The sequence below is a fragment of the Mastomys coucha genome, unplaced genomic scaffold, assembly GCF_008632895.1.
Source record: "Mastomys coucha isolate ucsf_1 unplaced genomic scaffold, UCSF_Mcou_1 pScaffold15, whole genome shotgun sequence".
Lineage (NCBI taxonomy): Eukaryota > Metazoa > Chordata > Mammalia > Rodentia > Muridae > Mastomys > Mastomys coucha.
Genome location: NW_022196897.1, coordinates 142,761,784 through 142,777,350, shown reverse-complemented (window position 1 = coordinate 142,777,350; position 15,567 = coordinate 142,761,784). Strand labels below are relative to the sequence as shown.

Here is a 15,567-nt window from a genome sequence, read left to right as displayed (position 1 = left end):
ACTGGGACCACAGAATCCTATCTATTATTATAATAGCCTTTGACTCCAGCATCTCCCTGAAGACTGGGTTGTGGCTATTGTTTCTTCCTTCTTCCAACCTAGGCAAGGCTGGGTCTCTAGCAGGACCTCAGACCCACCCTTTCTTTCCTCCTCAGGCTGCTATTCCCTGTCCATTCGACTCAGCCGCCCCGCATCTTGGGACCGGATCAGACACTACAGGATACAGCGTCTTGACAATGGCTGGCTGTACATCTCACCTCGCCTCACCTTCCCCTCACTCCATGCCCTGGTGGAGCATTACTCTGGTATGTATGGCTTACATTTTGCCTCCACTAGGAGATGGTCAGTTGTGCCCTTAGACACTTGACCTGCTGGAGCTATACAGACAGAGGAGGCACTTCCTCATGCAGCCCTTGTGCTGAGATGTGGGTGGGAGCTGCTTCCATCCCCTGCTGACAGAGAACTACAGGCCAACTGTGAGCCTAGCCAGAATCTCACAGGCAACGGTGATTCCAAATCAATGTGCACCGATGCCAGAGTCCTCCCCACAGGAACCAGACTGTGCTGTTCCTGGGAACTGTGCAACCCTTAGCTAGCATTTCTGGTGTCAAGGAGACAAAAGAGAAAACCTTATTGGCAGTGGTGATGCACACCATTAATCCCAGCATACAGGAGGCAGAGGCAGGCAGATCTGAGTTCTAGGCTAGTCTGGTCTAGAATGAGCTCTATAATGGCCAGGGCTACAGAGAGAAACCCTGTCTTGAGGAAAGACAAAAAAGGTTGTGTGTATGTATATGGAAGGAGCACACCCCTTGAGAAAGTGGACTTGGGGTTTCCTACAAGGTGGTTCTATACAGTAGATCTGATGGGTCCCAGGCTGACCACTTCCCACTTGCTTTTCTTCTCAGTTTTACACAGAACTAAGTATCCCATAACTTTGCCCCAGCTGACCTCTTACATGAAGCTCCTAAAAGTCAGCCTTTATGAGACCCATAGCTTGAGACTTCACTTCCTATTTCTTTCTGGCAACCATGCCCTCAATATGCCAAGCACAGAAAACTCCTGGGGCAGGTACCCTATCATGGGGTTGGATCTCTTCCACAGAGCTAGCGGATGGCATCTGCTGTGCCCTCAGGGAGCCCTGTGTCCTGCAGAAGCTTGGGCTACTACCTGGCAAAGACACACCTCTACCTGTGACTGTGCCAACATCATCACTGAATTGGAAAAAGCTGGACAGGTAAGGGGAATATTTGAAATATAAAGGCAGAATAAGAAATAGACTCACAACCTGCAATGGGGCTGTCACATTCAGGGACACTTCTAGAATCCAGCCCAGGCTTGAGCAGTATAGAGGACAAGGCAGTGCCAGGGGAAAGGGAGGCACGGACCTCAGGGAAAGCTGGGTAGGATGAAGGTTAGAGTGGGTGAGCGATCACAGTCCTGTATAGGGAGGCAAGATGGAGTAAGATCAGTTAGGAAATGAGGAGCCTGAGTTTGTCAGCGACATGCTGCTCTCTGAGGGCAGTGAACTGTGTGGCCAGCACAGGGGAAGTGACTCCTTACCCACTTTCCCCCATCCACAGCAGCCTCCTGTTTTTGGAAGCACCTGCCAGAGGGGAGGCATCTCTTCTCAGTGAGGGGCTCAGAGAATCCCTCAGTTCCTACATCAGCCTGACAGAGGAGAACTCTCTGGATGACGCCTAGTCCTGAAGCAGAAAGCTAAAAAGAACCAAGACTGTGGCCCTACACCTCCAACTCCGCTGACCCTGACAAAGCTCCCAGGAGGCTGTGAAAGCAGAGACGGCTGGGGCAGGGGCACAGACACACTCAGGGCCTCACCTGGACCTTCTGATAAGTCATCTCCTTCCAAGGCCTCATCCCTGCCTACAATTTCTAGTCCATGTGCAGCGCAGTTCAAAGCAGGGCTGGGTCTCTACAGAGAATAAAATACTTCTGAGGTCTGATAAGTCACTTCCTGAGAGAAATGTCTAGTATAACAGCTAATCAGCCCTTCTAAAAGGCAGAGAGATCATCACTACCATGGAGAGAAAAAATACTAGGAAAATTCACAAATCTTGTTCAGAATACAAACACATCTCAGATAGTAGGATGGCTCAGAAAGCAAAGACAAAAGGAACACTTGATGGCTTTACTGCAATAGACTCCACCTAACTCCCACACAAGGGGAAGACTGACAATCCAGAACTTCCCATGATCTCCCATCAAGTCCTTTCAGCCAAGCTCAGTGTTAGCCAAACACACCAGGTCCTCCCCATACCCCAGTCTTGCCACCTGGTGGTCAAACACATAATGACACCCTTAAATCTCATATCTAGACCAGTCACCTATCTCAGTACTGACTGGGTCAGGACATCAGGTGGTGGACCCTCTCTGAAATGCCAAAACCAAGGCAATAACCTTCACCAACTCCAGCCAAAAGAGAAAGTCTGGCTGCTACTGCTGCTGTGAGAGGAGAGGGAGGAGGGAGGGAAGCGGGGACTATGCTAAACACTGCTACTAGGTTCTGAGGGTGTATGGTCAGTAGGTAAGCAAGACTTTAGTTTACCAGGCATGCTAACACACTCTCAGTTAAAGATTTGTTTATTCAAGTATCTGAAAACATCCTACAATGGAAACTTATTAGATGGCTGCTTGTATTTTATCATGGACCACACACGTGGTGTTTTCAGAAGACTTGAGATGCAGTGATGGTTTAAAAACTGTACACCTGACGGAGAACCAAGGAAGACAATGTTTCATCCGGATCCAGAGGCGCATCAATTCAACAGCAGCTCCACTTGGCAAACAGCTGTTACATGATGGTATCCAAGAAAAAATAGTTGACAATGGATAAATTCAGAAAGGCTTCCCCAAAGGCAGATGGTTCTTTGAAAAGTTTTACAACCCTTGCAGAAAACACTGATGTCCAACACGCTGATTCTAATTTCAGGAGACGAGGGTCTTCTTGGTTCCACACGGCAGGAGTGCCCCAATAAGCTTGTATCTGTGCTGTAATAAAAGGGTCCTTTGGACTGGACAGAAGAGATGGGAGCAAATGCCATCAGTCATAGTGGATGGCAGTGTAAAAGATGATCCAAATGACCTATGGGAGACACAAGTAACATTAATGTCGTCACCTGGATCAACACAGGCTCCTCCCCTGCATAAAGATGGCAATGTATAAGTCTGAGGTCTTTAGGACGCTCATAAAGGATAATTATTATTAATCCCAAAATATCAAAGAAAAGGTCTGTTCCCATGGTCACTTACTTCCCATCTCTCTCTTTAGGTACTGGCAACCACAAACCTACTTTCTGTGTATTCTGTATTTTACTAAGGAGAACCATGTAGCTGGTTATATCTAGAGTCTTCCATGACTTGGCATAATGTTTTCAAGGTTCACCTATACTGCAGGACCACAGACAATTATCATCTTACTGTATGCATAGAAGATATTTTACACTTCAGATGACAGCCATGTGAGTGGTTACTTTCCCCTATTTGAATAATGGATATATTTCATACACACATATCTACATTTTCTGCTTTTCCTTTCTTTTGAGGATAAGGTCTCTCTATGTAACTTAGTCTGAACTCAAATTCAGTAAGTCAACTAGTGTTTCTCTGAGTGACCTGACATCTCATAAAATGAACAGAAGTTGTGGGTTGTAAAACCACCAGCTACACATACCATGAACAAGGCAAATGATGTCATAAACCCTTCTTTGGTGAGCTCCCATGTGCCCCCATATTCTTCCTCGTCGATTTGTAGGTAGTTACTGAAGTAGAGATACAGGACTCCTGCATTGATCAGGCAGAATCTGGAGTGAGGGGGACAAACACCAGACACAAACTGTAAGCTCTGAGGCTGCAGGCTCTCCCCTGCCCCCGCCCTGCCCAGGCAGGGGATGACCCCCAGAGAGAAGCTCCAAGCTAGGAAGACAGGCTCAATCTGTTTACCTGATCATCAGTGTTTGGGTAAGTCCCTCCAGAGGGGGCTCAGCTCCCTCGTATATAAAACAGGGTTGGAAGAGTGAAGGAAATAAGACACAAATGTCTAGACCTTAAAGTGGAACTGCCTATCCAACTAAGCTGGAGATTAAAGGAAGGAACAACTACTTTTAGCTAAAAGTGTGAAATAAACATTAAAGCACAGGGCAGGGGCCTCAATGCAAGAGCAGAACACTTGTCTAGCACACTCAACTTTGAGTTCCATTCCTAGCACTGCCCCAATTCTCTCATCTACACTTTTTCTTTTTTGAGATAGGGTCTCACTATGTAGCCTTGGCTGGCCTAGAAATCTATATGTAGTCAAGGCTGACCTTAAGCTCACAAGAGGTCGCCTGCCTCTAACTCCCAAGTGCTGGGATTAAAGGAGCACACCACTACACTCATTCTCCAATGTAAAACACACAGAATTTCTCTCATCAGCACGGCTGTCATGCCACCCTAAATAAGACCTATACCAGCCATGAGCCTCAACATAGCTCCAGCTGAAGGAAGGTCAGGGGACAGACATATTTGCTTCATGGCCTAGTAAAGCAAGTAAAAACACTGTTTGCTCTCTGCATTAGTTCCCAAGAGAGGGCCATTCATGAACTACTGCTCGTTACTAACTCAGTGACAAGCCGGGTACCCTTGCCTCCAGCTTATCATCTATTAGGGGCTAATAACAGCAACGTGAATGGGGGTGAAACTGATAATTTGTGACCCCATCCCTCTGACCCCAGAATGTATTGAGCTGATGCAGAAACTGAACACAATTAGCTGGGCGGTGGTGGCGCACACCTTTAATCCCAGCACTTGGGAGGCAGAGGCAGGCGGATTTCTGAGTTCAAGGCCAGCCTGGTCTACAGAGTGAGTTCCAGGACAGCCAGGGCTACACAGAGAAACCCTGTCTCGAAACAACAACAACAACAAAAACAAAACAAAACAAAAAACAACAACAACAAAAAAGAAATTGAACACAATGAATAGAAAGGATAGGGGAGGGGTGTGAGCATGTGTGGGATGATGCAGATTGTTTCCAAAGAGTGAGACACAGATTTGTGCAAGGAAGTACTACACAGGTGTTTGGTGGGATCACTGATATCCTATGGGAGGTGAGAGGACTGGGTGTACAGGCCTCACAAGTCTGGCTTATGAACAGGAGTATAATGGGCTTCTCATGAGCGGAAGGACCAGGAGTGGGGAAGTCTTGCTTACATCTGTTACTCATGTTTCAGGACTGGAGAACAAATGTGTCTTAGGGATGAGCATGTGGCTGAAGAGGTAAAACAAGACAAAGGCATTTTAAACTCAATTGGCCATGAGTGCAACAGTTCTTGGATTTCAAAGAAACAAGGCTTTTGACTATCCTGTAGCCACACCCTCATCTTCTGCCAGAAATCTTGGCATCTGGCCACCTCCTATCCCCTAAAGGACCTTTATTTTGGACAGGCTGACTTACTGGTTCTAGCTGGAGACGGATACTGGAAAGCTTAGATAATAAGCTAAGCTCTGGAAATGGTAATCTATGCCTAAATCCAATACTTTGGAGGCTGAGGCAAGAAAGACTGCTGGAATTTCAAGGCCAGTCTGGGCTAGAATAAGAATTGTCTTTAAAGACAAAAAGGAGCTGGAGAGATGGCTCAGCAATTAAGAGCACTGGTTGCTCTTTCAGAGGTCCTGAGTTCAATTCCCCCGCAACCACATGATAGCTCTCAATTATATATAACTGTAATTTCATGGGATCAGGTGACCTTTTTTGATGTGCAGGTGTTATATGCATACAAAACATCTAATATAACTAATTCTTTAAAAAAAGCTGGGCAATGGTCCTGCATGCCTTTAATCCCAGAGGATTAAATTTAATTCTGATCTTTGTGAGTTCGAGGCTGGGCTGATCTACAAAGTGAGTTCTAAGGCAGTGGAGGCTACACAGAGAAACCCTGTCATGGGTGTGTGTGGGGTGGGTGGGTGGGGATGGATTTGGAAAAACCAAACCAGATTAGCCCACAGTGATAATGAGCTGACGTGGAGAAGGACCATGGAGTCAGTGAGGGAGGTGACAAGGAAAAGGCCGACATAGGCACTTCCTTTCAAAAGTAATACCCCAAGCAGACAGACGCCACAGAAATAAAGGCATTTAAATCTATGATAAGTGAGGTTGGAGGCAGGGATGAGAAAGCCCTAGAAGAGCCTCATCCTGACTGTGTTCCAAGGATGAGTATCACTCTATTGAATAAACGAGGAAGAGAGTAACACGGCATGTAAACCCAGTATGAGGTGGGAACAAACTAATAGTTCAGGGTCATTCTTGTATTTGGGAGGATGAGGAGGAAGACTGAGTCCAAGGTCAGCCTGCATAATACAGTGAGTCCCTGTCCCCTGCAGTAAACAACAACAAAAAGGCCAGTGAGATGTCTCATGGTTAAGGCCGCACCTGAAAATCTGAGCTCAAGCCACATGGTGGATAACACTGACTCTGAGTTGTTCTCTTACTTCTACATGGAAAGGTGTCTCCTTCATACACACAAAATAAATCCATGTAGTATATACATATAAATGAAGCCGTTTAAAAAGTATTAACTGAGCACAAGTGATCAGTTATGTTAAGTTGAGACCCAGAGGTGGGTTGTTAATGCAATATCTTAATAGACAGAAGAGCTGTCAACTAGTTCTCCGGCAAATTACAAAAAAGGAAGCACGAGTTTTACTATAACTAACTGCCACAACAGAAAGAAATAAAGCAAGATGGGAGCTGGACAGAGGGCAGAAGAGGGAAATTCACTAGAGACGAGTACCAGGAGGTCAGTCCTAAAGCAAAGGAAACTGGGGACGGAGAAATAAAATCAAAATTCTTGGCTTTTCCAAAGCAGGGGAAAGTGCCAACCCAGAGGAAGTCAGGGTTTGTCCAGGGTGAGTGTGGGACTGAATCCCAGAAAGCCTGGCACAGTGGCCCCACACACTGGCTGAGTCAGTATAAAATGCATTCAGTTTTTTGTTCTCTCAGGGACATTTTACCACTTTTTGCAAATCTACTCACGTGACAATAGCAGTGAATGGACTTACAGCATGCCTGATAAACTGGTCTCCATTTAGCAAGTTACTCATTCATCCCATTTAATTCACCTGTCAGTCACTCCTTGCCTCATTTTACTGATGAGGAAACTGATCTCAGGTAAGCCCAAGGTAGCTTCAAAGTAGCAGACCTAGACCTTGAATGCAGAGTGTTCTAAGTTTTTAAAGGCTGTCTGCACACTACTCTGGTACTTGTCAGATCATTTCCAGACAGCATATCTTCAGAGAAATCCTTTCAGAATCCTACAGAAGGGCAAGGCATGGTGGCCCATGCCTTTAATCCCAGCACTAGGGAGGCAGAAGCAGACGGATCTCTGTGACTTCGAAATCAGTGGGTCTACAAAATGAATTCCAGGCAGCCAGAGTTGCAGTTTAAGTTGCCATTTCAAAAAAGGAAACCATAACAAAATCTTACAAAAGGGCCTCAGTGAGCAAAGGCATTTGCAGCCAAGCCAGCTGGCCCAAGCTCAACTTCTAGGTTTCCACAAAGTGAAAGGAGAGAACTAACACCTTAAGTTGTTCTGATTGCCATGAAAACTAATAAAAAACAAAAATGTTTTTAATGTTTTAAGGGCTGTGGAGATATCTCAGTGGTTAAGAACACAAGTTCTATAAATACGAGAACCTGAGTTCAAATCCTCACCACCCACATAAAAGCTCAGTCATGACAACATATACTTGTTATCCCAGTATTGGGGACTGTAGACAAGCAGACTCCGAGAGCTGGCTGCAAGCAAGCCCAACTTGGGGTGGTGAGCTACTGGATCAGTGAGAGACCCTGTCCAAAGGCAACATTGCACGCTTGTGTACCAAAGAGAAAAAATAGTCTTGTAAGTTCTGATAGGTGTAGCTCTGAACTAGCACCGTCTCTCCCTAACACTGGTGGGCAGCCTCCTCGTCCGCTGGCACTGTTCTCTGCCTTTTCTTTAGCTCAAGTGAGGTGATCAGCACTCTCCCCTTATACCTCATCCACCTAGAAGGAGCTGTATGAGCCCTAGGTCCAATAAGCATGCACAGTATGAACTCTTAATGGTTTCCTTATATAATGCCTTAATCAGTATAAAAAAAATGCAGGACACCTTTTTGATTAGGAGGTTCAGTACAGTAGGTCCCCTTTCGTCAGTTTCTGTGTGGTTTCAGCTATCTACCATCAATCATGGACAAATGGGAAATTCCACAAATAAACATGTGTCATATAAATAAACTGTATTTACTACAACTGCAGCCACTCCTGGCTGTATGTGAAATCTGCTGCCCCGCTTCGCTTCACCTCATCATCCCTCCATTTACACTGTAGATTATCCTGCCTGTCAATCAATGGTGGCTTGGTTATCAGACCTCTGACAGTGTCAGTGCTTGTCCTCAAAGAAGCCTGGCTCTACTTAGTAACAGCCTCAAAATTAAAGAGTGATGCTAACAATTTGGATACACTAGAAAAGCCATTAGCACTTTCTGCAAAGATCTAACGTGATATCACCACTAGCAGAAGTAATATACAACAATTAGGTGTTTTTAGACAGAGAAAAGAACGCTGTAATTTTGTTACATGGCTTATATTATTATAGTTGGGCTTTCTGTTTGTTTTTGTTTTTTTAGCGACAAGGTTTTTCTGTGTACAGCCCTTGCTGTCCTGGAACTTGCTCTGTAGACTAGGCTGGCCTGGAATTCACAGAGACCTGCTTACCTTTGTCTCCCAAGTGCTGGGATGAAAGGTGTGTGTCACCTTGCCCAGCTATAGTTGTAATTTTATTAGTTACTGTTGTTAATCTCTCACTGTGATTTATTTGTAATTTTTTAAAGTGGTTTTCTGCTACAGACACGTACTTCATATCTTGGTTGACTGGCCAGAAACTTACTATGCAGTCCAGCTGGTCTCACACTCACGGAGAGCCTCCTGTCTCAGCCTCCTAAGTACAGAGATTACAGGCATAGACCATCATGTCTTGCTCTTCATTCATAATTTAAACTTTTTCAGAGATATGTAATTGGTTTTGAGTATCCACCGAGGGTCTTGGAATAGATCTGTCAACAAGAGGGACTACTATATATTTCTTAGGGATTACTACTGTCCAAGAAATTATCCAAGTCTATCCTGAAACATACTCACTTCCCCCTCTCTAAAGAACTAGTAAGGGGCTGGAGAAATAGCTCAGTGGTTAAGAGTACTGACAGCACATGTAGAGGACCTGGGTTCAATTCTCAGCAGCTACATGGCAGCCCACAACTGCCTGTTACTCTAATATCTGACCCCATCCTACAGATATACATGCAGGCAAAACACCAATGTACATTAAAACAAAACAAAACAAAAAAAAAGCAACTAGTTAAGAGACACCATCAGCCCCCAACCAACCAGCATGGCTTTCCATAGGGGGAGCTGAGACAGGAGAGTGCTCCCTTATATTCCCTCTGTGAAAAGAGAAAGGACAAGTCTCCTTCTTCACTTCTATAAGAGCTTACTCACATTTCCAACTTAAGGATTTTTCTATTGCCTTTAAATGCAGTTTCACTGGCACAGACTTGCTTTCACTAACTGGCTACCCTGAACCATGAGCAGGTTTCACGGATGTTGTCACTGGCCAGGAGTAAAGTAAAATGTGCAAAGCCAAGCCTCCACTTTTAAAATGTAGGGACCTGCCGGGCGGTGGTGGGGCACGCCTTTAATCTAGCACTTGGGAGGCAGAGGCAAGTGGATTTCTGAGTTTGAGGCCAGCCTGGTCTACAGAGTGAGTTCCAGGACAGCCAGGGCTATACGGAGGAACCCTGTCTCGAAAAACCAAAAACTAAAAACAAAATTAAAATAAACACTAGAAATGAGGATCCTGAGCATAGTTGCTTGCTCATAATCCTAGCATGTACTAGGCAGGAGAGCTACTCTAAGTTCTAAGCCCCAGAGTGAGCTTGTGTCTCAGAAAGACAAAACCACTAGGACCATGACACCCAAGACTTACCCTGCTATTCCCAAGAAGCCTCGTAAGGGCAAAACGCCCCAAATGACACCCAGAACTACAGCGATGATCTGTCGGAACCAGTAGATCACATCTAAAAATTCATCCTATAGAAAAGACACAATGTATGCATTATCTGGAGTGGCTACCACAGAACAGCTACAGCAGAGAAGCAAAAGCTTATTAGTATTTCCTACAATCTCATTAAGTAGCCCTGGTTGGCCTGGAATCTGCTGTGTAAACTGGGCCTTGGCTCAAGAGTACTGAATTAAAGGTGAGGACCACTATGTCTAGCTTGGCAATTTATTTTACATGTATGTTTTATCGTAACATATGCCTGTGCACCATGTATGTGCCTGCTGCCCATGGATGCTTGAGGAAAGCATTGGATCCCTTAGAACTGGAGTTACAGATTGTTATGACTCACCATATGGGCGCTTGGATTGGAGTCCACTTTAAACTGCTGAGGCCTCTCTCTAGTCCCCAAATGTGGCTCTTTTTTGTTTATTTGTTTTCGAGACAGGATTTCTCTGTGTAGCTCTGGCTGTCTTGGAACTCACTCTGTAGACCAGGCTGGCCTACAACTCAAGAGATTCCCCCACCTATGCCTCCCAGTGCTAGGATTAAAAGTGTGCACCACCACCACCTTGCTCCATAAGTGGTTCTTCTGTCATTTCTTCTACTGAAGTGTGATGGGAAACGATATATTTAGACAGTAAGTGATTAATTCCGGAGCCTGTATTCTACTATATATTTTAGAGAAGTCTCTACTTCTTTAAAAGAAGTTGCAAAAATGAAACAGCTTGTTTTGAAGTGACGGTGGGCACTGTGCTCCTGGCCACAGATACCCCTTGGCTCACAAGCTAAGTTCTAGGCAGTCTCCAGGAAGAAAAACTATTAACTTGAGTACCCACCCTTCCGTACAGTGACTTTTGAAACAGCCACAGAGGAAGGAAAGTAATGGTGGTGGAGAAGTGCTCTAGGCCTGGGCCAGCATCTAAGTTTCACCTAACAAAGAGCACTCAGGTTTTGTGAACTGCCCTGGACTCCAGACATCAGCCCTTGGACTGGAGAAGGTAAAAATATGACACAGCAGATCACAAAGACTACAGGTTTTGCAAGAGCTGGGCAGGGCTGGGGGCAGGCCAAGGGCACCTTCAGGAAGTACTCCCCCTTCCATGGCGGACCTGAAGGAAGGAAAAGCTCCATTTCAGGAGTCCGAACAACGGAAGGAGTCCAAATATAGCATTCTTTTTAAACCTTCTACAATCAGGCTGCATGGTGACAGTCTTAAAGATCACAGAGTGGAGCAAAGGGAGGAGGCGTCCACGCTCAGATCCTCCGAGGATGACCAGCGAGTGCATCTATAAGTCCCCAACCTCCTCTTACCCATGTCTAGCGACTTTCTTACTAACTCACACCCTCCTAAGGTGGGCTTAGACCCGGCTCTCGAACCTTAGAGCTCACAGGACATGTCTTCTTTCTCATCTAGTCGAGCAAGGGCAGGACCACCCCTCCCAATGTGCAAAGTAAACGCACTTCGGGGATTCCGCACCCGCCCGGCACGAGCGCAGTCTTCAGAGGCGCTAACTACTCCTCCGGATCCTGCGGAGCAACCGGCGGAGGATGGCAGGAGCTCCGCTCGCTCGCTCGCTCCAATACGCGCCGGCACCCTTGCCACCCTGCTCCCTGCTGCCGCGCCCGCCTGGCCGGCTGGGCCGAGGGAGACCCGAGCCCGTCCTCCCTCGCCGGGCCTTCCGCACCTTGTCGTCCCAGGCCGCGTCGCTCCGCAGCACCTTGCTCCACACGGACACCTTGAGGGCCCCGTTGGCCAGCTGCGGCTGAGGCGGCTCCTCCTTCCGCCGCCCGCCGCTCATCCTCCCGTCGCGCCGCCCGAGCTGGGCGTGGGGCGCGCGGGCCGAGCCAAAGGGAGTCGGGGTCTGGGATGGCGGGTCTCGGCGCGCGGGGCGGCAGCGACAGTCCGGGCAGCGAGGTCCCGTGGCACGCCGAGGTTCCTCTCGCTCAGACAAGCTGCCGGCTCTCCAGCTCCACGGAGCATGCGCCACGGAGAGAGGGGCGGGGCCCCGCGACGTGCGCACGCAGCCAATCGGCGGCCACGCAGCGGTACGGCTCCGGCGCCCGGCGACGCCTCCGCGCGAGCGTCCTCCGGTGGGCGGAAGTGACGGGAGTTCCCGTCCGGCCCGGGGTACGGCGAGCGAGAAGGGACAAGTGCAGCGCGGAGGCGACCTGTGCGCTGGGAGGCGCTGTGGAGACGGAGGCACAGCCCCGCTGAGGAAAGCTGAGATTTGACGTTTCAGTGCTCGGGGAGCCGCGCCTCGTCCCCTGGAGCGACAAGTCGAAGCGGCCACGCTCCGCCTACTGAGCCGGGTCCTTGGTTCCCGGAAGTGCTGGGCTGCCCCGCAGGAGTTACCTTCTGTGCATTTTCTCCTAAACCCACACGTTATTCACGACTTTGTCCATGACTATGGAAAATAAAAAAGCAAGGTTCCCTCGCCTGGCGATGGTGCAAGCCTGTCTGTCTGCTGGAGGATGGTGAGTCCCGTGTCACGTCAACCTGTCTCAACAGGAAAAAGAAAATCTGTAAAACCTAACGTCTCATCTTGCTCAGCCTTCTCTTCTGACAAATGTGAGGCTGAGATCCCTCACAAAAAGAGAAAAATTCTTTTCTAAGGATAAGGCAAGTTGAAACCAATGGAGTGGGTGTCAGGATATCGACTCAGTCCTCACTGTGTGTTGTTAGCACCTTACAGAATATTGTTTTGGACGGACAGAAGGAGCTGCACCCCCTGCGAACTTGTATAAAGACACATTCTGGTGCGTACTGTGACCTGTCTGCAATCCCAGCACAGGGAGGAATTTTAGGCCGGCCTGGCTACATTCCGAGATCCTGTGCACGCCTGACCTGGGTTAACATGCTGCCTCAAACAAATGAGCAAAACCAATTCCATCCTCCAGATGGTGCCACACAGGATGTGTTAGGCTAAGTGTTCTGGCTACATGTTTGCCTGCAGGCCAGAAGAGGGTACCAGATCACATTATAGATGGTTATGAGCCGCCATGTGGTTTCTGGGAATGGACTTACGACCTCTGGAAGAGCAGCGAATGTTTTTTTTTTTGTTTTGTTTTGTTTTTAAAGATGTACTTACTTATTTTATGTATGTGAGTACACTGTAGCTGTCTTCCGACACACAGATGAGGGCGTTAGATCTCATTACAGATGGTTGTGAGCCACCATGTGGTTGCTGGGATTTGAACTCAGGACCTCTGGAAGAGCAGCGAGTGTTTTTTGTTTTGTTTTGTTTTGTTTTTAAAGATGTACTTACTTATTTTATGTATGTGAGTACACTGTAGCTGTCTTCCGACACACCAGATGAGGGCGTTAGATCTCATTACAGATGGTTGTGAGCCACCATGTGGTTACTGGGATTTGAACTCAGGACCTCTGGAAGAGCAGTCGGTGCTCTTACCAACTGAGCCATCTCACCAGCCCGGAACATCACTTTATGCAGTGAGTTTATAGAGGCAAAGTAATTTGCCTGGAATCACTGAGTTAGTACCTGGGTCTATTTGACTGTAAATCCATGTCCTCTTCTTTTTAAAAATAATTACTTCATTCCGTAGTATGGGTGCTCTGCCTGCATTTCAGTGTGTGCCTGCACACTGTGTGTGCCTCCTGCCCAGAAGAGGGTGACATAGAGGGTGACATATCTCCTACAGACAGTTGTGAGCAGTCATTCAGGTGCTTGCAATTGAATTCTTTTTTTTTTTTTTTTTTTTGGTTTTTTCGAGACAGGGTTTTTCTGTGTAGCCCTGGCTGTCCTGGAACTCACTCTGTAGACCAGGCTGGCCTCGAACTCAGAAATCCGCCTGCCTCTGCCTCCCAAGTGCTGGGATTAAAGGTGTACGCCACCACTGCCCGACCAGAATTGAATTCTCAAGCCAAAATTCGTAAGCACTGTGCCATCTTTCTCCAATTGTGTGTGTGTGTGTGTGTGTGTGTGTGTGTGTGTGTGTGTATGCGTATGTTAAATAGGATCTTACTATATAGCTCTTGGCTGGCCTGGAATTTGCTGTATAGACCAGGTTAGTCTGAAACTTGCACAATTTCAGATGTTTCTGCTTCCTCAGGGTACTGAGATTAAAAGCATGCCTCACCATGCCAGCCTGTGTGTGCTCTCTCTCTCTCTCTTTTTTTTTTTTTTGAGACAGGGTTTCTCTGTATAGCCCTGGCTGTCCTGGAACTCACTCTGTAGACCGGGTTAGGCTCAAACTCAGAAATCCACCTGCCTCTGCCTCCCAAGTGCTGGGATTAAAGGCATGCGCCACCACTGCCCAGCCTGTGTGTGCTCTTAAAAGTTTATTTTGCCAAGTGTGGTGGTCTACACTTTAATTCCAGCACTCACACTGAAGAAGCAGGTGAGTCACTGTGAGTTTAACACCGGCATGATCCATACAGTGAGTTCCAAGACAGCCAGGGCTACATAGTGAGACCCTGTCTCATATCCCCCAAGTTTATTTTATTTTTTTATTTGTATATTTTTAACTGAGTATGTGCACACATGTGCAGATGTGCCTGTGTGGCATACTCAGAATAAATTAATCATATTTGGAGTAATCCAGCATTTGGAAGATCAAGTCAGGAGGATCAAGAATTCAAGACTAGCCTGAGCTAGACTAGCCTGAGCTGCAGAGTGACATTCAGTTGTTTTTCAGGTGGGGACAGCCTTTAATCTCAGTACTTGAGAGAGAGAGGCAGGTGGATCTCTGTGAGTTTGAGACCAGCCTAGTCTACATAATATGTTCAAGACAGCCAGGGCTATATAAAGAAAAGAGACCCTGCCAGTCGGTGGTGGCGCACGCCTTTAGTCCCAGCTCTTGGGAGGCAGAGGCAGGCAGATTTCTGAGTTCAAGGCCAGCCTGGTCTACAGAGTAAGTTCCAGGACAGCCAGAACTACACAGAGAAACCCTGTCTCCAAAAAGAAGAGAAAAGAAGAGAAAACAAAAGAAAAGAGACCCTGTTTCAAAAACAAAGTAAAACAACAACAAAACCCAAACCCCAAATAAAACTCACTTTTGTATCTATCAGCAGTCACCTGTAGTTGGGTCTTTACTTCAGGTCCAACAGAGTCTACTAGCAAAGTTTTCCAGATTTTCATAGTGGGCATTTTCCACTCCTGCCCCACCCCTCCTTTTTAAAATTTGAGACAGGATCTCACTGTATAGGTCTGGCTGGCCTGGAACTCGATGCGTAGACCAGGCTGGTCTCCTATTTCCTATTCTTGGGATTGAAGGTGTGGTATTGCAGGCCTAGCTTCCAGGATCTTTCTTGAGATGACATCCCTCCCTGTGTATCCCTGGTTGGCCTTTCGCTCTTAATGTAGCTAAACTGGCTTCCTCCTTCAGCGTCCCAAGTGAAGGGATCCCAGAACCACTGCAGCGGAACTGTTCGCTGTGGTTGTGATGGGGCGTCTCCCTAATGGTCAGGGATGCCGAGTGTTTCTCCATGTGCACACTGACCTCTTGGTGGTGTCTGTGG

General features: G+C 47.1%; 3 protein-coding genes across 6 annotated transcripts in view; 2 read left to right on the top strand and 1 right to left on the bottom strand.

Annotated features, from left to right (window-relative positions):
- The window catches only part of Sla2 (Src like adaptor 2), a 28,273-nt gene extending 24,745 nt beyond the window's left edge, over nucleotides 1-3,528 (top strand). For 3 of the 4 annotated variants that reach the window (XM_031372514.1, XM_031372517.1, XM_031372515.1), the window contains 3 exons: nucleotides 156-305; nucleotides 1,105-1,237; nucleotides 1,584-1,972. In XM_031372514.1, coding sequence (XP_031228374.1) covers nucleotides 156-305; nucleotides 1,105-1,237; nucleotides 1,584-1,704 — 404 coding nt within the window. In that variant the 3' untranslated portion in view covers nucleotides 1,705-1,972. Of the gene's footprint in view, nucleotides 1-155; nucleotides 306-1,104; nucleotides 1,238-1,583 lie in introns of all 4 variants that reach the window. The other variant, XM_031372516.1, reaches the window with a different exon arrangement.
- Rab5if (RAB5 interacting factor) lies at nucleotides 2,586-12,063 on the bottom strand. Its single transcript, XM_031372525.1, has 4 exons — nucleotides 11,774-12,063; nucleotides 10,014-10,117; nucleotides 3,692-3,821; nucleotides 2,586-3,103 (listed from the first exon to the last, which is right to left on the bottom strand). The coding sequence occupies exons 1-4, from the start codon at nucleotides 11,885-11,887 to the stop codon at nucleotides 3,062-3,064; spliced, it is 390 nt and encodes a 129-aa protein (XP_031228385.1). The 5' UTR covers nucleotides 11,888-12,063; the 3' UTR covers nucleotides 2,586-3,061.
- Nucleotides 11,939-13,088, top strand: LOC116091275. The gene has a single exon (XM_031372526.1). The coding sequence runs from the start codon at nucleotides 11,956-11,958 to the stop codon at nucleotides 12,301-12,303; it is 348 nt and encodes a 115-aa protein (XP_031228386.1). The 5' UTR covers nucleotides 11,939-11,955; the 3' UTR covers nucleotides 12,304-13,088.
- The last annotated feature ends 2,479 nt before the right edge of the window (nucleotides 13,089-15,567 follow it).